The 23,892-nt window shown below is 46.6% G+C and overlaps 1 protein-coding gene across 2 annotated transcripts; it reads left to right on the top strand.

Annotated features, from left to right (window-relative positions):
• Window positions 1-337: 337 nt before the first annotated feature.
• LOC144940685 (potassium voltage-gated channel subfamily B member 1-like) lies at window positions 338-22,380 on the top strand. 2 transcript variants are annotated; one of them, XM_078866995.1, is made up of 3 exons: window positions 338-1,375; window positions 4,750-5,507; window positions 16,449-22,380. In XM_078866995.1, exons 2-3 carry the CDS (start codon window positions 4,881-4,883, stop codon window positions 18,159-18,161), a joined length of 2,340 nt encoding a protein of 779 aa, XP_078723121.1. In that variant the 5' UTR covers window positions 338-1,375; window positions 4,750-4,880; the 3' UTR covers window positions 18,162-22,380. The 2 variants fall into 2 exon arrangements, with proteins under 2 accessions (XP_078723121.1, XP_078723120.1); XM_078866994.1 differs by having other exon boundaries at window positions 16,371-22,380.
• The last annotated feature ends 1,512 nt before the right edge of the window (window positions 22,381-23,892 follow it).

Below are 23,892 nucleotides of genomic sequence, written 5' to 3'. Positions count from 1 at the left end.
GTTTAGCTGATGGGGGGGAAACGCTGGATAACCCTGAGGAGACCCACGCAGAACTGGGTCGGAAACATACAAGACAATAATTGAACCCAGGCCCTTCCGACGAAAGTGCCACCCTGCCGCCCAAAAAAAAAATAGGAGACGTGAAATACGCGTGGCAGATGCGCCGTCCGGGGTGATTAGAGTAAAGTCGGAAAGGAAAGGAAGGGATTTAGGCAGAGCGATAGAGAGGAGGAGGAGCTGGAGAGAAAGTTGTGACCCCTGTCCCCCCCCCCTCTCTCCCCCTACACCCTCTCTCCCTCGGCACGGTGCGCTCTCCTCGCCACACGGCACCGGGCGGGGGAGAGACACAGCACGGCGCGCCGACGTCGGATGTAGCACGGCGGCGCAGTAGACACACCAGGGAAAGACGGGGGAGAGAGAGAGAGAGACAGGGAGACAGACAGACGAGAGAGAGACGCTGACGAGAGGGCTCGAGAAGGCGCTGGACGGACGGGCAAGCACGGACGGAGAGCGATGCACGTAGAGACGGGCGGACGGACTGTGGAGTGAGACGGCGTTTGACGCTGCAGAGAGAGACAGATTTAGAGAGGCGCTGGCGCACATGGACGAGCAGAGAGGCGAGAGAGACAGGTTGTAGGGGGGGGGGTGAACTGACCAAAACGAGATTACACAATTGATCATTAATACCCGCATGAGTGACCAGACATAGATATCGATTAGGACACAGATGCAGAAATGTACAGGTGGGCATCCGTATAACAAACAAGACGACTCTTAATACGCAGCGGGAAATCGGGAGCGTTGTATTGACGGACACGTCGTTAACAAGCAGAGAGAGAGAGACGCATCGATGCGGCGACAGTGAGAGATATGTGCACCGGCTGCCCGAAATAGATGAAGGGAGACGGTGATGAGAAAGTGAACCGAATAAATGAGGGCATTGCGTGTGTTACCGGGACAATGAGAGGAGCACTCCGAGCAGGTGAGGCAGGTGTGCGTGGAATACAACAGCAGATGCGTCGCCCCGGGGAGTCAGACATGCACATCGACCGACAGTAAAGTGGGAAAGGGAGAGATTCCTACAAAGACCCCCCCCCCGCCCGCCCCCCCCGTCTAAGCCTAAGCAGACTGTCGGGACAAACAAGTGTGTAGTTGGCACGTGCATATTAAGGCCAAAGACTTAGACAACACGTACAGCACGTCGCAGAGAGCCAGGCTGAGTGGGAAGAACACATTTGCATAGTTTGAGACGCACGCACGCACACGCGCACACGGAGAGGCGGACACGTGGGGCAAGCGTGCACGATGGAGAGACGCGCGCACGGACAAGGATGTCGGCTGCCCTGCGGTGCCGCTGGTCGTGATGTCGGATCAGGTGAGCGAGCGGCTTCTTTGCCTGCGCAGACTTTACGAGCCGCCCCTCCTCCTCCTCTCGGATGTGCGCCGTCGTAACCAAACACCGCTCGCCGGTTCTGTGTCTACAGTGCTGGTTTCACTTTTTAACCGGTGAGCAGCAGGTGAACGTGCGTCACGTTTCATTAAAGGGTTATGGGCAAAGGTGGTAGCCCTGTAATTGGTGGGGTGAAGTATCTTTGTTGCCTGCTTGTTTAATTAATATTAAAAAAAGGTTTTCTGTTAGTATCTTAAGCACTTGCAATATTTTAGGTGTAAGCGGTTTTTTTTTGCTGAATACCGGATGATGACTGTGAACACCAGGGTCGAGAAGGAATATATATGTAGAGTACTGTACCTATGATAGCCATCTTAAGTAAACTAGATTTGTTTTACAGTGTTATTATTTGCAATGCATTTTAGGAGCCCAGATTACCAAAAATTGCATCATTACCAGTCAATGACAAATCGAATCTTATTTTGAAAAAATTTGGCAAACTGTTTTTTTCTTCTTCCAAAAATGGCCTTGAGTCTGGTCATTACCATTTTAATTTTCACCACGGGCTAATGACCTCCGATGGGACAGGGGCATTCCTAAATACTCCAGAGGTCATGGAAACAATATTTATGTTTTTAAGCCGAGGCACATATAACTTGTATGTTTAATGAGATGGCGGGGTTAACGTTCGTAATTTGGCTTTTGACGCACCGTAGTTGGTAAAGCAGTTTTGTGAGTGGGATGTAAATCTGTTGTGTCTTTGGAGGAACAGGGATAAGCTCAAAACGATTATCTCGCATCTTAACGATCTAGGAAAGGGCCCCAGAATGGTGTGATAAAAGCCGCATAGGTTTCCACGGTTGTGCTATGTTGTAGCTTTCCGGTGTTCAGAACTTAATGCATTTCTGGACATGGGAGGCGTTCGGAAAAGCTCCCAGCACACGGAGCGATACGTACGCATTTTGAACTTCTTTCGCACCGTACGTAGCCAACCGTGCTAATTGGAGGTGCGGGGATACGTCAGATAAAGCCGAAAAAACATGCGGTACTCCCACCGTAGAGCGTGATGTTTGACAATGTTTTGAGTAAAGAGAAATATTCATTTGGTTAGAAAGTCACAACCGTTATTTTTCATTTGTTTCCACATTCATATCCACCTCCCATTAGCACGGTTGACTGCGTACGGTGCACAAGAAGTTCCACATACATATCCATAACTCGCTCCGTGGTCTTCATTTCCCTAATATTTCTGCCTCAATTTCTTTCTCTCATCTTCGGCACTGTTTTAGTTGTCTCCCTCCTTATTCGTCAGTTGTCCCTCGCCGTCGGTGGAAGTGCTTCTTGTTTTGACTTGTCAAAAAACTGTTGATTATCTCAAAGGTGTAATTACGTCCAGCAGTTTTAATGTGTTAATTATTTTTTAACGCGCTCAACTGCAAAGAACAATGCGTAATTTTTGGAGTTGTGCGGGTGCCAAAATCATTTGGGAATCCACGCTCGTCTGTTCAGGCCTTGTCATTGTGCGTATATGGAGGCGACGCAACCAAAACGCCAAAGACATGTTTAATTTCCAGCGTATATTTAGCACGGTTGTTTGTTGAAATTTTGAGATGGCTGGCCAGGATTGGGCAAGGACATTGCTCACTTTTAACCCAGCAACCGGAGAGCACAAACTTCAATGTTCCTTGACTCATCGCTATCACAACAAACAATCGCCTATTTTTACGATTGGGCAATTTACCAAATAAGTAAGTCCACTAACATGTTCGCATACAGTCCTTTTGCCAATGGACTGCTCACTGAGGGCCTCCCCACACCATGTGGGAATTTGACCATACTTCACCACACAGGTTGGTGAAGGCGGAGAACAAAGACACTGGGACATTGAAATACAGTGCAAGAACTATGGATTTTTTTGCTGAACTCCTTAATTTACTAATTGGGCACTTTCTGGTTACACATTCCCCCAATGTATTCTTTCAAAGTGCCTGGGTGTCACATTCAATTTCAACATAAGCATGTCAACGCACAAACCGTAAATGGGTGTTTCGAGAACCTTGCGTTCACAGCCGCATTAGTCTGGCCTAAGTGGATCATCACCTTTCACAGCCTGTGCGCTGCACTCGCGGTCTTATCTAACCGTTGCAGCGATTAAGTTTCCTTGTAATTGTTTTTCTTCTTGCATTTGTGCAATCTCTGGGACATATAGACGCTGAGTTAAATAAACAAAACAAAATCCTACACGGCTAAAATTCACGTTTCATCCTGAGGCCGCATCTCTAGCTGCGACATGTTCACGCGCGCCACTGACTTCCCTTTTAATCTCAATAAATCTAATTGATTTTCTGTTTGGCCTTTAATTTCATAAACTCCTGTAAACCTAATCGGACATTCCCAGCCTCAGTTGTGCAAGCTGCGTCGTGGTTATTGTTGCGTTGTTTAAATTGCGATTTTGTTTAAAATAAATATTCAAATACAATACTGTATCTCACACGCATTAGCCCGCCGTCTATCAGATGTTATCCAAAGCCCGACGTTGCTTTCTGCTGCCTGCTGTTGAGTGCGTGTGCCGTTAGCCATCGCCAATCTGTGTGGCTGAGTGCGGCGTGATTTTTGGCCCTGTAACGCTGAACGCCACTACTTTCAAATAAAAACGGGATATGATAAAATAACAAAAATTTACGGTATTTTCGCCGCAAGAAATTGCATTATAAAACTCTGAATGTGAATCCTTCGTACGCAATTGAAATTAGATCACAATCACTGGTGGACAATTGTTCTCGTTTGTCTGGCGTAACGTGAAATGCAAAGAGTGAGTTTAGAGTCTGACAACTTCTCTATTCACACTGACTGAAGGCTGTACGGGGAATTCAATCCCCTTACATTTCAGAGCATTTCATTGTTTGGGCCTTTGTATTGTATTGTTTTTGGATCATTAAATATTAATAGGCGCGCAGTTGTGGAATGTAATGGGTTACAGGTACTTTAACATCTTGTTATGAATCTGCCCAATGTCTGGACATGTACTAAACTTACCTCACCTGCGAGAAGAAGGGGTTGCATTTTAATCACCATTGACTAAGATGATTGCGATACGGTGAGTGGTGCAGTGTGGTTGGCATGGGCCCCGAGTGGAAATTCATGATCACGCGCGGCACCCTGTCCACAATTCCTGCCCTCTTTGTAGCCAGGTGCCCGAGTCCCTGCGACTTGTGCGCCCCCGGTACAGTTGCAACACCCCCTGCACGCTGGATAGCTACGCCGCTGGACATGTTCATAACGAGAATGACAACAACGGCGTCGTCGTTGTTGACGATCATAACAAACGATGTGTTGCGCCCATTTTTATTCTTTCTCAGACTCCCTCTGAAGACGCGATCCCGAGTCCTCTGCTCCTCGCTGGAGGCCGCCCGATCCCCGTAGAACATCTTACCCCCCTCCCCCCACCACCTCCACCGTCCATCACGGCCACCCACACCATTCCGACGCCATGGAGGTCAGCAAGTCGGCCGGCGCATCGCCGGCCAAGAACTTCAAACTGTGGAACCTGAATCGCAAGGGAACCTCGTCGCGGTCCTCCCCAAAGTCGCCGGGCGCCCCACCGGACCCGGCCGAGATCGCTCGCTCCAAGGCGGCCGCGCGTCGCGTGCGCCTCAACGTGGGCGGCCTCGTCCACGAGGTCCTGTGGCGCACGCTCGAGAGGCTGCCGCGTACCCGGCTGGGTCGCCTCCACGCCACCAACACCCACGGCGCCCTCTCGGAGCTGTGCGACGACTACAGCATCACCGACAACGAATACTTCTTCGATCGGCACCCAGGCGCCTTCGCGTCGGTGCTCAACTTCTACCGTACGGGCCGCCTGCACATGAGCGAGGAGATGTGCGCGCTGTCCTTCGGCCAGGAGCTCGACTACTGGGGCGTGGACGAGATCTACCTGGAGACATGCTGCCAGGCGCGCTACCACCAGAAGAAGGAGCAGATGAGCGAGGAGCTGCGGCGCGAGGCGGAGAGCGCCCGGGAGCGCGAGGGCGACGAGTTCGAGGGCACGTGCTGCGCCGACAAGAGGCGTAAGCTCTGGGAGCTGCTCGAAAACCCAAACTCCTCGCTCGCAGCCAAGGTGAGCGAATGTTTTCAGAGCGACGGTTTGCTTTCGCGTGTTTTACCGCGAGCTAGATGTGTGGTTAATGCAGATTCGGTGAGACCTCGTCACGGGCATCTTGCTTGGTGTCTTCCACGAAGCTCGTGGTCCACCCTAAACCGCATCTGCTGCGCAAATCGTGGCAGATGCAGATACCTGACACACGAATGGAAAATTTCAACTTTCCAATGGTGCGACTGTGGTCATCCAGAACAGGCCTTAACAACGTGTAAGGATGCAATGCACAATCCACAAATACGAAGGAGACATCACAGCGGTACACTCCGCTGCTCCTGACGTGGTTATCTGGCTTGACCACCTGAATGTGAAATTGTAGTTGTTGCTCTGCATCTAAATTAGCCGTACGAAAGATTATTTGGTGTTTGAACATTGTAACACCTGTTTTATTTACAGAAAGGATAAAGACTTTTTCTTCCCTTTTATCTTAATACTGGCAAAAAAATGGTCCCATGAACGGTGTATGTTGTATGTATATTGTTATGTATGTTGTTGAACTTATTTCGCACCGTACGGAGCCAACCTTGCTAATTGGAGGTGCGGGGGAAGGACAATAAACTGAACACAAAAGTGCATATCTCCCAGTGGCTTCCTAATGTCGGAAGTAAGAGCCTTCCGGACGACCGCAGAAGTGCATCTGAAGGCTCGCGATGCAGTGACCATCTTCATTAGATGGTTAGCAAAAAGCCGCTGTGAGGATGACCGTAGTTTGCTTGTTCCTCCCGTGTAGAGCTCTGTGGCTCTCAGATGAGTTTTCGGGTTGTCCCCTGCGTGTTGTTCCAACACGATGTCTGACGTTTAACTCCGCGCGCGGGGAACTTATTATTCAGCAACGTAATCTGGCGATGCGGTACAATCGAGGGAGGAAATGAGCTGCCCAGTTGAGTTGCTGAAGAAGCTCCCCAGGATGCGGAGCAAATCAGAATCTTTATTTATCCTGGAGGAAATCCGATGAGCTATGAAGCTCTTTTTTCACACTTGTCCAGTAGGCGCAAGCAACACATAGGACCGCATATCAAAGGGATTTTCTTTGTCTCAACCTACCAAGTGTCCTGGTTTGGGCTGGGACAGTCCCAGTACATCCACGTTGTATTTATAATGATAGGAATAATATCCTCTATATATCCAGGGAAGTCTCAATGAGTCTCACTGAATTCTTCATGAGAGTCCTCTGCATTTGGGACGCTTGGCTAATTCCATGAATGAGTGATTTGGCTTGTTGGGAGGAAATTGGGAATTCTTGGAAATAACACACGCATGCAAGAAAATCACACTCAAAGGTCCTCAGAGATTTATTCAAGAAAAACAATTGCTGTATGTCGTCGTATGTCCATCTCCTGGATTGTTTGTATACCTTTTCATACATATATATGAAAAGGATTTTTAGACGCCTCGGGCCCAGGAAGTTGAATGATTTCTTCTTTAATGGCAGTATCCCCAGTGACACCATGAATGAGTGCTGTATTGTCGCTTCATGAATTAGACAAGTCATGTTCTATTGAGAACCATATGCGAGGTGTATGAGGGTACAGTCACATAGTGACGGCCAGAATATGTAAATCCAAGGAGACATGCAGGAGCGCATAGCAATCGAGTGTGCAGGCGGTGAGGCTGCACCGTGTCCCACGGACAAGAGTGGGTAGGGGTGGGGGGAATGTTATTTTAACACATAGGCTCTTGCGGCCAATATTATCGATAATAGATTTTTTTTTGGGTTAGATCGCAGTAAAATATAAATGTGCCGTTAAACCTGCTACCGCCCGACACAGCCGGTTAGGGAGGTTGTGTCACGTTAACAAAACATGCCAATTAGTAACGAGTTCAGCTCGTGGAGAGTAAACCCACGACAACATTTACAATTCGAGTGCCGTGACGTTTCGTCGGTAATTACAACCAGCCTCATCAGGCAACAGCCAAAATTGTGGGTTTGTTATTCCTTGCACCAGGGCCCATGCCAACCAATGCCACACTACTGGAGACATGGGTGTACTTATTAATGATAATTTCAACCTGTAACGAGCGGCCACTGCACTGTATTTGCTCGCTCTCAAAGAGGGAGAGAGAACGAGGAGGAGGATGGAGGCATCGCAGGCGAGCGGGAAAGGTTGCAGCCAGGCGGTGAGCCGGCATCAATACTTTTGCCTCAGCTCTGTGGTCCTCTATATTAAGATGTTTTCAGGAAACTAGAGCATCTGGAGAAAATGCAAGAGTAATCTTTGACAGAAACTGTCATCATCATCCATTGAGAGGGATTCCAAATAAATTTATTTTCAAATCGGATGGAATTTTTTCGTCTTACAATCTCTCCAAAATATATATTCTACAGGATAAATATATAAATTGTAAATGCCCTTGATATTTTGTCATACAAATGTATTGAAGACGCAGCTAATGCATTTTGAGTTGAAAGTTCGGTGTGACAGATTCCGTCCAATCACAATCATAATGGGGGAGCTGCTGTGAAAAAAACTATAAATCAAAGGAGCCGATGCCAGGAGCAGCCGTTGCTGAGAAACAATTCCGTTTTGGAGAAACAAATGAGTCGCTTGATGCCTACAAATTAATTGTAGTTCTATTCAAATCAAAACGCAGTGAATGGTTTGTCTACTGCTAGATGAAATCCCCCCTCGTGCCGTCACCATCTCTCCCGCGGCCCTGCTTATGTAATCTGTCAGCGGGATATCACTCTTCAAAGGGAGACCTTTGCAAAGAGAACGCTAATGCTTAACGTATCAGTAGGCGAAGACCCATTAAGGTGCAATATAGATGACATTTTTCTCTACGACTTGGATGGATTGAAGTTATATCACTCATTTTCCTACACCCCCCTCCTCCACCCGCCGTGGCCCCACCCTAACCAACCACGGACAGGCTGACCTTGTTAATGTTGTCAGCACATCTGGCTTGTCCGTTAATAATTAACGGAGGAAGGCAATCTCGCGTGTCTGTGAATGTGCGCGCGCGTGATATTCCATATTGTCTCGCATAAGGAAGGCCCCCCGCCCGCCACTCCCCCCTTGTGAGCTTGTTGTGTGCGAGTGAACGTCCACACGCGCGTGTTTTTCTCGACGCAACGCAGATTTCACGATCGAGCTCCGTGCGGATGTGTCCGTGCTGGCACGGCGACGCATTGTCGGCTGGGTTACTTGTCGAGCGCTTGTCAACTCGTTCGTTCTGTTGCGGCGCACTGAGCCCCGCCATAGAAATGTGGAATTGCTACCAAATCGTTAGGTGGCTCTGCGGTCGAGAGCGAGCGGCTCGCGATCCGAAGGTTGCGATTTCAAATCCTGGTCAAGGGGTTGACTCGCCCAATCGTCCTTTGGGAGTTCATACGATAGGTACCCCATTATGGTTAGAAACACCCCTACCATAGGAATGTGGAATTTGCACCTCTGGCTCAGGGCTGTAAGCAGGAGATGAGCACCGCCTCAGTGCTTGAGCAGGACAGAACGTTGGCTTTTCATCAGCAATCGTTGTGGTTTCAGTAAGTGTGGCAAGTAACCATACACAACAGCGCAGTGCAAGTGCAATGCAAATTATGCCTTGGATTTCAAGTTTTAGTTGGTTTTTACACGTTTCCCATATACAACGTAAGGCATCCCATTGATTACGTAAACATACATGTTTTGTGTAGAGTTTTAAGTGTAGTTTGTTTAAACCAGGTGAGACCTCGAGAGACCAGGATTGCAAGTCATCCGTGCCATTAGTCTGTATGTATGTGGAACTTCTTTCGCACCGTACGTAGCCACCCACGATAGTTGGAGGTGCGGGGGAAGGACAACAAGTCTGCCACAGTAGGGCGCGGTGATTGCCATGGGTACAATCCCAACTGAGTAAAATGCGGTGTAATTTTTTCGAATTTGGCAAATTCGGACCCTCACGGGGGCACACAGTGGCCTACTCATATGAATGATGTCAGGGGATCATTAATGTCCACAGAGAAGCAAACGGTAGTACTGTGATTATTAACTAGGGCGGCCACTGGATTCGAACCGTGGACCTCTGCAACAGGCGGCGAACGCCACTGCTAGGCCGCGTCACTGACCCAAGGGCCATGCTGAGGTTCATGGACCCAGTTATATGGGGTGCCACGGTGGCGAGATGTGAACTACCTCACCTGGTATACAGGAGGTCGTGGGTTCGATGCCGACCCTGACGCCTGCTATATATTTGGAGTTTGCGTGTCTCACTCCCTGTGGTCGCGTGCATTTTTCTCCGGGCCCTCCGGTTTTTCCCTCCACGTTTAGAATCAAGATGCGCTTTGAGTATGTGATATAAATTTCCACATTTGTGGCCAGGTTGCTTCTGAAAGAGAGATATTATAGCTCAGTGGGCCTTACCTGGTAAAAGAAAAATATTACGTTTTTTTTTATATCTACGGAAGTCTGAGTAAACGTACGTGTACCGTGTTATGAAAGAGCTATACAGTTACTAAACTAAATACGTTCGTCAATAAGGCCGTGGCCTTAAAAGGAAACACATACAGTGTGGCCCAAAAGTCAGGACACGTGAGGGATATTATATTTATTTTAACAAATCACATTGGGTTATTTTATTTATTTTAAAAAATGTTAAAACGGACTTCCATTAACATCAATGCATGCATGAGTTCTCTTTTGAAGTTTAGGACTTTTTTTAAAGAACAAAGCTGCCTTCTTTAGCATGCATAAAAAGAAAAATATAACTCGTTCGTCTTGAGTCAATTTCTTTTCCATTTTTAAATGTCATCTGAAAAGCAAGAACAAAAATAGATATAAACGATAATAGATACAATATCAACTTCAATTATGAACAATACTATGTTTTAATGACGATGTTAAAATATATTAAATAACTCCATGTGTTCTTGAATTTTTGGTCCACCCTGTATATAACAGGGGGACGTTTCAGGCAATTGCCCTTCTTATTCAAAGCAGATTAAAATGATAAACAAGCCAGCACACAGCCCTCATTGCAACTGTATGCAGCTTATAGATGTGGATTATGATGCCACCACACAATAATTATGTTTTGTGGATAATATATATTATTCTTACAAATAACGTGTATCTAGCAGTAGACAGTGGGAAATGATGATGATGATGATGATCATAATAATGATGGCAAGATATGGCGTTTGATATCCCATTCATCATATATGGCTTGCTTTGGTTACTTACTAATCTTCATTGCTCTTTAATTCTCTCAGATATCATCGTTGAGAAAAGGCATAATAATATGTCTGATCCACTTGGACATGTTTAGCACTTGATGAAACATTCCGCCTTCCATTCCTGCAACTCTTTATTCTTACAACTTACTTACTCCCAAGATTGCCGTTTGTCAAAAAAAGTGACTCATTGCCAACGTATGAATCAGCAGGTGCCACAAGACATCCTTAAAATCGAACCAGAAGGCAAGCCTGACGAAGTTTCACCTGTCCTCGTGTAATAGACGTTAGTGACGTGCGCAATCCACCTTGTTGAAGATAGCTCCGCTGGCAGGGAAATCACGAGACAGCTGCGCGACATCGCCCACATTCACCTCTCTTCCACTGTACAACTGAGCCACGCCGGGGCCGTGCTAAGCCAACCCACGCGTGCGGCTGAGGAGGCACCGCCACGTGGGTTCGATTCCGACCTTGATGATGCCTCTATATTTGGGTTTGCGTGTTCTCTCTCTCTCCGGGTCCTCCAATTTCCCCCCTCCACATTTAGAATAAACATGCGTTTAAAGTATACATTTCCACATGAGGTTAAGCCACTTCGTTGAGTTGTCATGTGTGGCCAGGTCGCTTTTGAAAAAGAGCTGTATAGCTCAGTGGGCCTTACCTGTTAAAATAAAAAAAAATAGTTTCGTTTTAGTTCATTTAGGTTTCCTACATTAGACGCCAAGGCATGCCGCTAACATCACGCACAATGAATGAGCCGAGAGTGTAGCCGTGTCCGTCCTCCTGGTATACTGGCTGACCTCAAACGCAACTGAACGCGTCCATAATCCTGCTTGGTCCCTGAGCCAGGTTCAACGGTCTTGTGAGGCCAGCCTATCATGGTTTGGTTCTGGCTCAGAACAGCAAATAGTCACCTGTACCGTGAGAGGCCCCCGCACCCACTGGCTAAGCTCGGATGTGCCAGTGGAAATTCCAATACTTTGTGACTTTTGGAAGAGGAAAAGAATGATGCCACTTGGTCCGCATTTGACACTAAGCGGCGCGCTAATGATCCTCTTTGGAAATAATTGTTGAGCTCCTGCTAATGGCATGTTCCCCCATTTTCCGTGGGCTAAATTACCAATCCCGAGTCATCTGTGTAAAGCCGTTTAAGATGCCTCGGTGAAAGTGCACCATCATCAAAAGATTAAATGGTCTCTTTAAAGTGCTACGTTTTGTTGCGTACACATATCCAAGTGGCTCTGGTCAAAAAAAAATAAAAAAAAATGTGTGGACGTTAAACATAATTGACGGTTCAATAATTCAGAGGCTTGTAATATAGCCGATTAATGTTTAATGGGCCAGAGCTGCTCTCACATTCTTATTATTACTTTGCATTGCGGCCAAGGGGTCACCCGGGGTCACGTGAGCAGTGGCGAGAGCTCCATGAGAAACGCCATCCGGGAGCTCCGCAGTGTATCAAGCTTCTGTGAGTCTTCTGCAAACGGAAATATGTTTGTCGCGTTTTCATTTGTGACATTCAAAGGAAGTGTTATCTCATCATGATGGCTATCGGTTATACGGTGGTGGGGGGAGAGCACAGTGGTTAGTGTACTCTGAAGCTAGCAACCTGAGTTTATTTCCCGGCCACGGCTAATATAGCGCAGGCGATTGATGTATGAAGCCGTCCTGACCCCTTCCCCCCCCCCCCGGTTTCGTCATCACGCACTCTACCGGTGTGGTGAAGTACGGTCAAACAGCAGCCCCCCATGACTGACACGGCATGGACATGCCTTCATCCAGCACTGGATTGGCAACGGACTGCAAATTCCAATTTAATTACACGGGGCTAATGTAACTGAAAACACACACGTGCTTTACTTATGCTTAAAATACATTCCATTTTAGCGTAATCGTGTTTTGTACGTGCACGCACTGTATTAAAGTAACTGCGAAGCATTTATTATTGGCCACTTAATAGATGACGTAACTACTCGTTGGGTCTTTAATACATGCTCTGTTTTCTGTATACAGTGTATTGTTTACATTGCTACGCGTACATTTTGCGAAGGGAAAAAAAAACCTCTTCTATGTTTCTGGGAACGGGGTTGGCCGTCCCCAGCGTATCTCTTCAGTTCTTTTCCAGTGGACGTTTTGTTATAATAAAATTTTATTTATTTATTTAGGCCTCGTTTTTTGACAGCGCGGATGACTAAATCAATTTTCCATAGGGGGTGAAACGCCTTTTCATAGTCTACAAAGGCTTGACATGACAGCGTAAACATAACGAGAGAGAAAATAAGAATAGGTTTTAGCCTATCTGGCAATAAAACAGGAGGTGTTAAGATGATCAAACGCCAAATAGATACCCTTTGCAAGGCATCAAGTCTGTGTTAACCACAAACGGTACTTGTTGCAAAAGATGCAAACAGACATGCTCTGATAATATATGGCATTGTCTTTGAAATTGATTTTCCTATACCAGAGACAGCCTTCTTTATGGCCTTGTCTCACGAGTGTTAGACCAGAGTACGCTAGAAGGTGAACAGCACAAAAGCAATGCAAGTATCAGCACACTTGTAGCTCGGGTCGTTCACTTCTATCTATGGGACCGTTTTGCCGTGTATATATATGGGACCTTTTTGCTAGAAATGGTAAAATTTATTGTTATTTTTTCATAATTTTTTAAACTGCCAAAAATTTGTCCCGAAGATATAAAGATAGAAAATATTTAGCCATCCCACATTCACTGAGCACACAGTCATTATCACGACCAATTGTCATTTTAACTTCAGGAAATTATTGAAACACCTATGAAGCGAGGCAGGGAGGCGTTTCTCTTGTGAATCGCTGTCCAGCACACTGGTGGTGCTGAGGCAGGAACGAATTGGCAACTTTGTTCATCACGTGACAACATTACTAATAGGCTGCGTCGGGTGGAGGAGGGTGTATGATACAGACGTGTTACTGAAGCGACCTAACCCAAAAAAAAATCTGTTATGAATTATAACATTGGTGACAAAAAGCCAATGTATTGAAGGAAATCATGCACTGGAGGGACATATATATCTAAAGAGCAACCATTGAACGTAAAACGGGATCTCGATTCATTTAATGAGCTGAGCAAGAGCGGTTTGGAGTGCCCTTTATTCCTAAACTCATTTCCAAAAAGATAAATTACATTGGATAGTTAGAAGCAATGAACGCGTACAACACGCACGGCCTTGTGTCAGACCACCGACCTGAGAGAAGAAAATGTGCCCAAATTACTTCAGACAGCAGCGCTCAATGAGTCCACAGTCCCTTTCTGTCTATAAATCACCGTTTTTTTTCGCACGCATCATTTGCTCTAACTCTCCTTCCAGGCCCGCTCGCACTACTGTGTCCCGTTGAGTTTATTATCATCGTCATCATCATCATTTCCGAGGAGCGTTGGAATCTGGTCGAAATCACAATTGGAGTTTGTGCCTCCCCTCGGTGGGGTTAGCACTTCCTCCATCGACCCAGAGGGTGAACGCACCTTCCCCCATGTGGTGTTCCCTCTGTGTGTATTGGGAAATCTCCTTCGTCTTCCCCAACCTCTGTCTCCACTCTGAAAGCAATGTGTGTATGTTGAACCTCTTGTATGTATATACTGTATATCGTATGTATGTTGAACTTCTTTCGCACCGTGCCTAGCCAACCGTGCTAATCTGAGGTGCGGGAAATGCCACTTATACCGTTTCGAGGAGGGATACTAAGCGGGGTTGAGCCTGGAAAGTGCTTAGAATGGACGGACTACCATGCGTTTAGCAAGCATTGTGGACAGTAGGGGGCAGTGTCGTCCGATGCATTCCGGAGTCATTATGCGTTTCCTTTGCAAATACATTTTAACATTATTATACGCTACAGTATATATATCATAGACGTCCTCTTACGTTTATATGGCGACAGTAATGAGCCATTGATCGCAAGCTCGATAAGCTCTCAAATAAATCCTTGTGTCAAGCAAAAAGGGCTCGCAATGCCATGCCCAGCCACTGCATTTACACATACGTTTAGAACATCATGTGTTTGTGATTCCCCGTGCAGCCGAAGAACGCCGTCGGTGAAATGTTGTATGCACACACACTCGTCTTTGGCTGGCCATCGAACAAAGATGGTCACTGCATTGCATGCTTTCAGATGCTCTTCTTGTGGCCATCTAGAATGCCCTTCCTTCCGATATTAGGAAGCCACTGGAGCTATCCACTTTTAAATGTAGATTGAAAACTCATGTTTTTAGAACTGCTTTTTGTGTTTAGTTTGTTGCCCTTCCTCCACACCTCCAATTAACACGGTTGGATATGTACGATGCGAAAGAAAGTTCAAAATATATACATGTTATTTGTATATATGCGAGTGACTGGCTGGCATATTTGTAGTTTCAAGACTGTGGGCTGTCCAAAAAGTAAAGTATCTTACAACTTGTTATTATACTAATCCCTCCGGCCGATGCTTTACAATCTGTCTCACCCAGGTGACATTTTCATGACCTGCTCAGGCATTAGTATCATCTTAAAGGACGACCTTGTCCTCAGAAGCCACTTTAGCGATAACCTGGGGAAAATAGATTATGACTGGCTTCCGTTTCACCAACTGCGCTCACGCCACTGATATTCACGCTTACCGGCTTCAACAAGGACGTAGGCGTGCGCAAAGAGCACACGCAGCCTGAAGAAGTGCATTGTGGTCTTCTCGTCTTAGGCCACCCGCAATAAATATGAGCAAATGTGACCGACTAATAGCAGCAGCAAAGCAGCGATCGACAACTGTGATAGACTGGTTTGTCAGAATTAAGACTCATCAGAACACTATCATCAGCAATACTAATGCAAATGCTAATCACATCCATAAATGTCGTAATAATCCCATAATCGTAACCGAATAAGAGTGCAGGCTGGAAAACCTTAAGTTTCAAGCAACAAACATTACTTTGTCGTGTGAAACTTGTGCTTTTTCAGCATGCACCTTTATTCTGGCATTAATAATAAGACCCTCTGCAGCTACTAGAGGCCGCTACATTAGGCCAATTGGACCGCAACCGTAGTATGACTATTGAATCACTGGCGGGGAGGTGGGAAGTGAATGGTTATAACCCACAGAGGCTGTGAGGAGTGATGGGATGTCAGTAGTTATGGGCCATGGGACACATAACAACAATTCATATTCTTTCTGATGTATCTGAGAAGGATGGGTGAGGTGAAATAATAAGTCGTTTTCATCAAACATGTTGATGTGTAAAAGAAAGATTGTTGCCTTAAAATATTCACAGCTCACAGAAAATTAGCAATTCAATAATCGGAAAGAGATCATTGATACATTTTTTTGCGTAGTTCCAGTCTCAAATTAAACTGTGTTAACGTTTTGAATTTCATCCTTGTTTATTTAGTATACCTGAAAGCCTCTTTACAGCAACGTCTCTCTTCCGTTATCTCTCTGTCTCTGTACGTCAGTGTGTCTGTATTTCAATGCATATTTGATGATATTTCTCTGCCTCTCTTGTTTCCCTGCCACCCTGCATCTCCTACCCCTTTTCTTGCATCCTCACCACCCTGCCCCCACACTCACTCTCAAGCACCTTTCACCCTCCCGCCACTTAAACCCTTCCTATCGCTCTCCTCCTTTATCTCATCCCCATCCTCCTCTGAACGTCCCTCCGTCTACTCCCTTCCCAGGGGATGGCCATTGTGTCCATCTTGTTTATCGTGCTCTCCACCATTGCGCTGTCTCTCAACACGCTGCCCGATCTGCAGCACAAGGACGAGTTCTCGCACATCGTCGACAACCCGAAGCTGGCACAGGTGGAGGCCGTGTGCATCGCCTGGTTCACCATGGAGTACCTGCTGCGCTTCATGTCGGCGCCCAACAAGTGGAAGTTCTTCAAAGGCGCCCTCAACGTCATCGACCTCATGGCCATCTTGCCATACTACATCACCATCTTCCTCACCGAATCGAGCCGTGGTGTCTCGCAGTTCCAGAACGTGCGGCGCGTCGTGCAGATCTTCCGCATCATGCGCATTTTGAGGATCCTCAAGCTGGCTCGTCACTCCACGGGCCTGCAGTCGCTGGGCTTCACGCTCAGGAGGAGCTATAACGAGCTGGGCCTCCTCATCCTCTTCCTCGCCATGGGGATCATGATCTTCTCCAGCCTCGTCTTCTTCGCCGAGAAGGACGAGCCGGATACCAAGTTCCATAGCATCCCGGCGTCCTTCTGGTGGGCGACCATCACCATGACCACTGTGGGCTATGGCGACATCTACCCAATGACATTACTGGGCAAAATCATCGGCGGGCTGTGCTGCATTGCGGGCGTGCTCGTTATTGCGCTGCCCATCCCTATTATTGTGAACAACTTCAGCGAGTTCTACAAGGAGCAGAAGCGGCAGGAGAAGGCGGTGAAGCGGCGCGAGGCACTCGAGAGGGCCAAGCGCAACGGCAGCATCGTCTCGATGAACACCAAGGAGGCCTTTGTGAGAAACGCCGAGCTGGAGACGGTGGTCGTTGTGGAGAAGGACACCAAGAACCTCGGCTGCAAGGAGAGAGTGAGCGTCGACGAGCTGAACCACTTCTCTCCGAGCCGGTGGAAGACCTCCAAGGGTGTGGCTTCGGACGTCGCGTCGTCCAAAGCAGAGGTCTCCAGATCTCCGCACCACCTGGACGTGCAGAAGCTGGTGAGCTTGTACAAGGAGATGTCGTCCAAGGATTCGCCTGACCACGAAGCGCAGACGCTGGAGGATAAACCGCAAGAGATGCAACCCTTGGTCGGGCGCTCAAGAAATAAGCCACTCGTGCTGGATCCAGGGAGACTGGAAGCATTTAATGCCTCTCCACCTACAACCGGTGAGGTCAATGAAGGCTTTGGGCCAGACAGAGTAGATGTGCCAAATATTGCGGCGAACTGCGATGGAGTGAGAGTTAGGCACGATGAAGGGAACAGCGACGGGCGTGGTCTCTCTGGTGGCGACAATGAAGAGGCGAAAAGTAAAGAAGTGAACGGAGACAAGTGGGGCAGTGCGGAGAAGTTCTCTGCAGACAGACTCGTGGTTGGCGCAGATGTGGCCAAGCCACGAGTGATCGAGTTTACAAAGAGAGAGGGGCGGAGGGGGGCTGCACTAAGGCCTGCAAGTTACCCGCAGGGTCAGGTGGTGCAAGAGGTATTCTCGTGCGATGGCAGGCCCCAGCGGAGCAGCTGGGCAGAGTGTCAGGATTTTGGAAAGGTGAACTTTGCCGAACACGGCTTGCCGTCGGTGAAATTGAGCAGGCAAGATTCAGACGGTGTCTCGGGCTTGAGGGCAGCAGAGAGGGTGACCGATGGTGCCGGCTTATCTGGGAAGCCCATAGACGCAAGCCCTTCAGGTGAATTAAAAAGTTCCTGTGTAGAATTTCAAGATGGCGACTTTCAACAAAATGGTTGCCAAGATTTGCAAGAGGCGGCCGACATAAGTGCTACTTCCAGATTTGCGTAGGCTTTTTGTTTAGTTGTTCAGTAAATACCAGTTATGCTAAAAAAAAATAAGCTCCACGGCTTGCAAATAAAGCACCCTTAGTTCCAAGAGGATGGTTTATAGACCAAGTAGGTACAAGTTGAATGTTCACTTTATGAGAATCCGTGCAGAGCTTGCACAGTGGTACCGATTGTATACGAACACTGAATTAAACGTGTTTATATTTATAGCAATCGCATGGTGTCATGCTTGCATCTGGAAGTTTCTAAAAAAATCTCACCTATAAGTATGCATTGTGAGAGTTATAATGTCAAGCTGACTTCTGAACAATTTGTTTACACTTGCAAGAATAATGAAATAATGCACGACCTTCGGGTGTACACTGCCCAAAAAGACATTCCTTTACTATATACAGTACAGTATATACATATATATCAAAATAATAATAATAATGAGTGAAAATAGGATGGAGAGGACCTGCTTGGTTTAAAAAAATAATAAGCCAATGATTGTATTGCATTCTATGTGTCCCCTGGTTGTAATTAGGCCATGAGCCATGGGGATTTGTCAGTACCACTGGGGTGGCAAATGCTGTCAGTATCCATGGGCAGAAAGCTTAGCGCGTATACTCTCTGTTTTATAAACACTCTTCCTATTTATTTTCATATTCAGTGAATGTTTCCTGTCACGTCCCCCCACCCCCAAAAGTATATTCTCTATCAAATATACAATGGGGTACCCTTCTTTAACGGCGTTATGCTATCATTAAATATTTGTTATCTATAAGTAAAATCGTTCAAGGAAAACATCGTTTGCATTTGCCACCCTGGGTGGGACCGTTAAGAACAATTTTGGGCCATTGGCCGAGGGACCGAATGAGCAATGGGTCACTTATTAAATGTGTTTAAAGTTCAAGTTTGATCTACTGACACCCGTATGAGATAAAAAAACGGATGAATGAAATGCATCTAGCATTAAATTGTTTCAGATGGCTTAATCTGTTTAAACACAAGGTGGGAAATGCATTGACAAGATCAATTCGGTTTACACCACCAAAATGCAAATGGCCTGGAGGCCCACAATAGAATTGGGTACTTACAAAGATAATCAAGCATGGCATTAGCAAGCAGCCGCCGGCCAGCCTCGCAAAATCAATAGCGTTTTCACCAGGCTCGTGGCCAAATACCTATTTGGCATTGAGGTAATTCTCACAGCAACTTCGAGGCAGGTTTTATGACGGTTGCCACCTGCCCTGGTTTTCACAGGATCGTCCTCTCGTTGAGGTAGCTGCTTCCCATTGATGTATGTCAGTCTTCCTGGGACGATACGAGTCCCGTTTTTTGTTAGTTGCATTAATAATAATAGCAAGAATAAACTGCTCAAGACAATGCATTTACATGTAGTTATCCCCTGTCCCGGTATTGTCCTATTATCATTATTTTTTCTTCACATTATCTTCTGGGTTTGTTTTTGTACCTCAGGTGATATCCCTAAGTTTGACCTTGCCATGGCTCCTCAGCACGTGATGAGTTTTGTCTTGTTGCCACGGTGTGTGCGTTCTTGTATAATCTTCATTTGACAGCCGCAGGCTCGCTTAACTCTGATGATTGATGGTCACATTGTCTTCTGGTGTTCGTTCCGAGTTCTCAATTACTTGCGCAACAAAATATATAAATATTTATTCAGTCCCGTGTCAATCGAATGGTGAATGAAGGCCTCCCTACAATGTGTCGTTCAGTGTGAGTCGGTGAAGGTGGAGAAGCCGAGCACTTCTTCAGGTATCACTTCGTCACTGATGTTAGCCATGACTGTAAATCGAACTCGGGTATCTGGTTTCATGGAGCAGCGTGCTAATCACTGCTCCTTCACCTCAATTAACGTTTCATCTGAATTCATCCCTTATCCTTCATTGTTTTCATCTGTTCGGCAGTTGAGAGATGTCGAGTTATCCATAATATCTGCTGTCAGACGGCAGTGCAGTAAAGTCTATTGTACTCTATTAAAGTTTCCATGTCTATGCTTTCCGTCATCATCAACCCATGTTGACCAGCATGGTGAGGTATGGTGAACCAACGATCACGAGCATCCAGCAGTGGGCTGACAAAGCGAGCCGTACGTGTTTTAAAAACAAAACATCTAGATTGTGAACTAATTTCTTTAGAACGGCTTTTTCTGTTTGGTTTGTTGTCCTTCTCCCGCACCTCCAATAAGCACGGTGTGTGAAAGAAGTTCAACATTCGCATACATACGTGTACACAAAACCCCGACCGGAGTTGTCAAATCTCCACTTTGCAATCCGAGTCTTGCTATTATACAGACGGCCAACAGGAGGCATCAATGCCTTATGGCCCAGTGGAAATTGTTCATGATGACGAAGGCCAATTGTGGGATGCAGACCATGCGCCAAAAGGGGCACAACATTGAGCACATGCGGAAGAAGGGTCAAAGGCCACACATAGATCGTGAGATATTGACGATTAAAGATGAACGCGAGAAATATTTGTTTTTAATCGTTAGTTTTCGTGGCTGTGAATATTGACGGTAAACAAAAAAAAAATTTGTGAAATAGACCGCTCTTAAAATAAAATTGTTGCAGCAAAAATGTTCATCTGCAACAAATATCGAGCCGTGGGTGTCAATCTCAACTGAAATAAGAAGGGTGACCTTGCAAGGACACTTTCTTTGCTGGCATTAGCCATCTTACGTGTGGTATACACGAGACCTCCGCCTATCGGCATCATTAGCCACGATTAATCCACTGCTGAATGAAAGACCTGGCCATCTGTTGTCATAGCTCACTATCCTGCGATGTATAACGCTCCATTTAGCACAGTGGTTCTCAACCTCTTTGTTTTGGCAGCCCCCCCCCCCATCAATACTATTCGTTCTCGTGCCCCCGTCATCCGCCGCCCCCCCTCCCCAGGTAGGGCATCTACAGAGAGAGGTCACATGTCCACGCATAGTCAAAGCGGTGTTCGTGAGGACATTTGTTTCACGTTGTGTCATGTTTTGTCGCTGTAACGTGGCACTGACGTTCCCCGTGCACGTAAACTTATCCTGCACAGTACCCATGGCTCAGCCTGCACAGCCCTGAAAGGCTGAAAGACTGACTGGGTGAGAACCGCTGATCTGGAATGGGAAACACGAGCGGATAAAAAAAAAATCTCCGATGCATTTTTCGGGTTGTGCCCTGTGTTGTTCGAACCGATGTCCGACGTTTCGCTACCACGTGCTGGGGGCTTCTTGACAACGGCAAAAAACAATTCAGGAGCTGATATTTGTTTGGTCTACAAAACTTGTCTTTGTCATCATACGGTAACGTTCACATTTTCGTCAGCCACTGATGCTTGAGACCTTAGGGTACAGTAGAGAAGCGTGTTTTAAGAATATGATATACTTACATCGGGTTCCTGCTGCAAACTATGCAGAGAGGTACATTTACAAACGTTGCAACAGCTGACGTTATATCCAGATGTACCATCGGTTTAAAAGGGAAACCTACATCGTGAAAAAATCAACTGAGTTTGAGGGACCCCCTTGTGAATGTGTGTGTGTTTAGTCATTCACAGTCCACTGCTGAGTGAAGATCTCTTCATATACCGTCCCCGTCATTGGGGTTGTTTGACCATACTTCACCACGCTGGTCAGTGCGGATTGAATAAGGAAAAGGTTGGGGGGAGGTTTAGCCCGAGACTAGTTGAGATATCGCTCGCCACAGATGTTTTGTCACGGTTGGAAATCGAACTCGGGTCGCCGGGTTCATCGCGCGATCTATGACCGCCATTGATGTGAAAAAAAATGAAGATCAGTGGATTTCCTGCAGCCCAGGCGGTGCTCATCAACTGTTTACAGAGCCAGTGGTGGAAATTCCACATTCCGATGACGGGGTGGGGGGAGTAGAGTGTCTAAAGCAGTGGTCCTTAACCTGGGGTGCATGCACCCGCTGGGGGTGCGAGATGCCCTTTCTGAGAACCAAAACGGTGCAGGCTGCACTCAAGGTTAAGAATCACTAGAGGGACAACTCCTTTTGACTTCCCCACTAAGTGGTGGTACTAATTTTATCAACCTCGAAGGGATGACATGTGGACGCCCTAACTCGGATTTAACTTGCAACCTTCCAATTGCAATCCCTTTGGTCTACCGCTGAGCCATCTGGCTGGATATTGATAAAAAAAAAAATTGAAAATTGTTTCCCTTCCCGTCTCCATCTCGGTTGCTAGAGAAAGGTTTCCGCGGTAATGTTTTGTAGGTTTATGTGATTGAAATTGTGTTTAATGAAATCATAAGAGACACGCTTTGCATAAATATATGTACCATATGTATGAATTGTCTGTGCCCTATAAAAAAAAATGTGTGTACCCTATGAAAAAGGCGTTTGTACTCTGTGTAAGCGGTGGCTCGTAAACATGGTAACCAAAAAAAAAGGTAGAACAAAAAAACTGAAAAGTGCGCAAAGATTCATGGGGGGGGGGATGCACGCGTGGATTTATATTGAGAGAAAGAGGAACAAATTAATTGCAGAATATACACAGTTTATCGGAGGAAGAGAAACAAACTGTAAAGAAAAGTAAACGGGCTTGGGCAGGAGATGTCACTGGAAGGCACGATCGCCATGAACAGGTAGCCATGTAATAGAACATGTACTCGAGATGGAGCTACGAAATCTGTTAATGTGCAGGTGCTGGGTGGATTGTTACATCACTGGATCGTGAGCGATGACAACAGTGGGGAGACCTTCATCCAGCAGTGGATTGATCATAGCTGCTGTTGCCGCTGATGATGATGACATTGACGAAGAGGTGGCTGCTCTGTGGAACAATGTGTGCGTACTCATTCGGCACAGCTGTTAAAAATATGCCAATTGGCCTTTGCCAACAGTTTCAAAACTGACAAACGACGAACCGTCGTTATATGGGTCGCATCTGACATCGTTTTCGCAGTTATTCACCTTTAATGTACAAGCAGCGGTGTAACGATCCGCGCACCTGCCTCGGTGATTCAACGGATTATTGCAACTCAGGCCTACGATTCAATTCACGCGTAGCTATTTCTCGTCGTTTTCATCTTCCCGTTTGTTTTCTTCTTCTTCTTGATGTCCCCACGCAGTTAGCGTTCGCCGTAAACCTCTAACCACGGCGTTGACGACTCGTCGAGACTTTGCGAGTCCCCCCGGCGATCTCCAACATCTCGGCTTGGATCCTCTTCGAATGTTTCCCGCCACGAGCTCTGCGAGGTGGCTCGCACTTAAAAAAAAATCGTAATCGGACGTACGTTGGGAAAACGTCGACGCAACCAGTTCAAACCGCAGTCGTTATAATGATTTTATAATGAATGTATGCAACTTTTATGGACGCCCTATGGCTTTGAGCGCTGTTCAAGGCAATGCGTATTTGGATAGAGGACACGGTCAGTCATAGGCATCGGAACGAAGAAAGAGGGGCTTAAGTCTGGATTTGGATGGAGGAATGCTGTATATATTTTTCCATCACAATGTGGTACTAATGATGGACGAGGTGAGTGAGTTTTGTGTCGTTCACGCACATCGAGGCCAACGTCCCCATCATGATTTAGGTGTGCTCGACGAAGGGCAGCTGAGCACGGACGGGTGAGTTTCATGGACCACAAGCTTAGGAAATGTCTCAAACTAATATGTGCATTGAGTGAAGCTGCACGGTTTGGATGTGGGCCCTCTTTTGCCTATGACAGCTGGTAATCCTGCAGTATTTGTTTCAGAAGCTTGACTTCTGATGAG

This window comes from Lampetra fluviatilis, chromosome 23, assembly GCF_964198595.1.
Source record: "Lampetra fluviatilis chromosome 23, kcLamFluv1.1, whole genome shotgun sequence".
NCBI classification, from domain to species: Eukaryota; Metazoa; Chordata; class Hyperoartia; order Petromyzontiformes; family Petromyzontidae; genus Lampetra; species Lampetra fluviatilis.
This window is presented reverse-complemented; position numbering and strand designations above follow the sequence as displayed.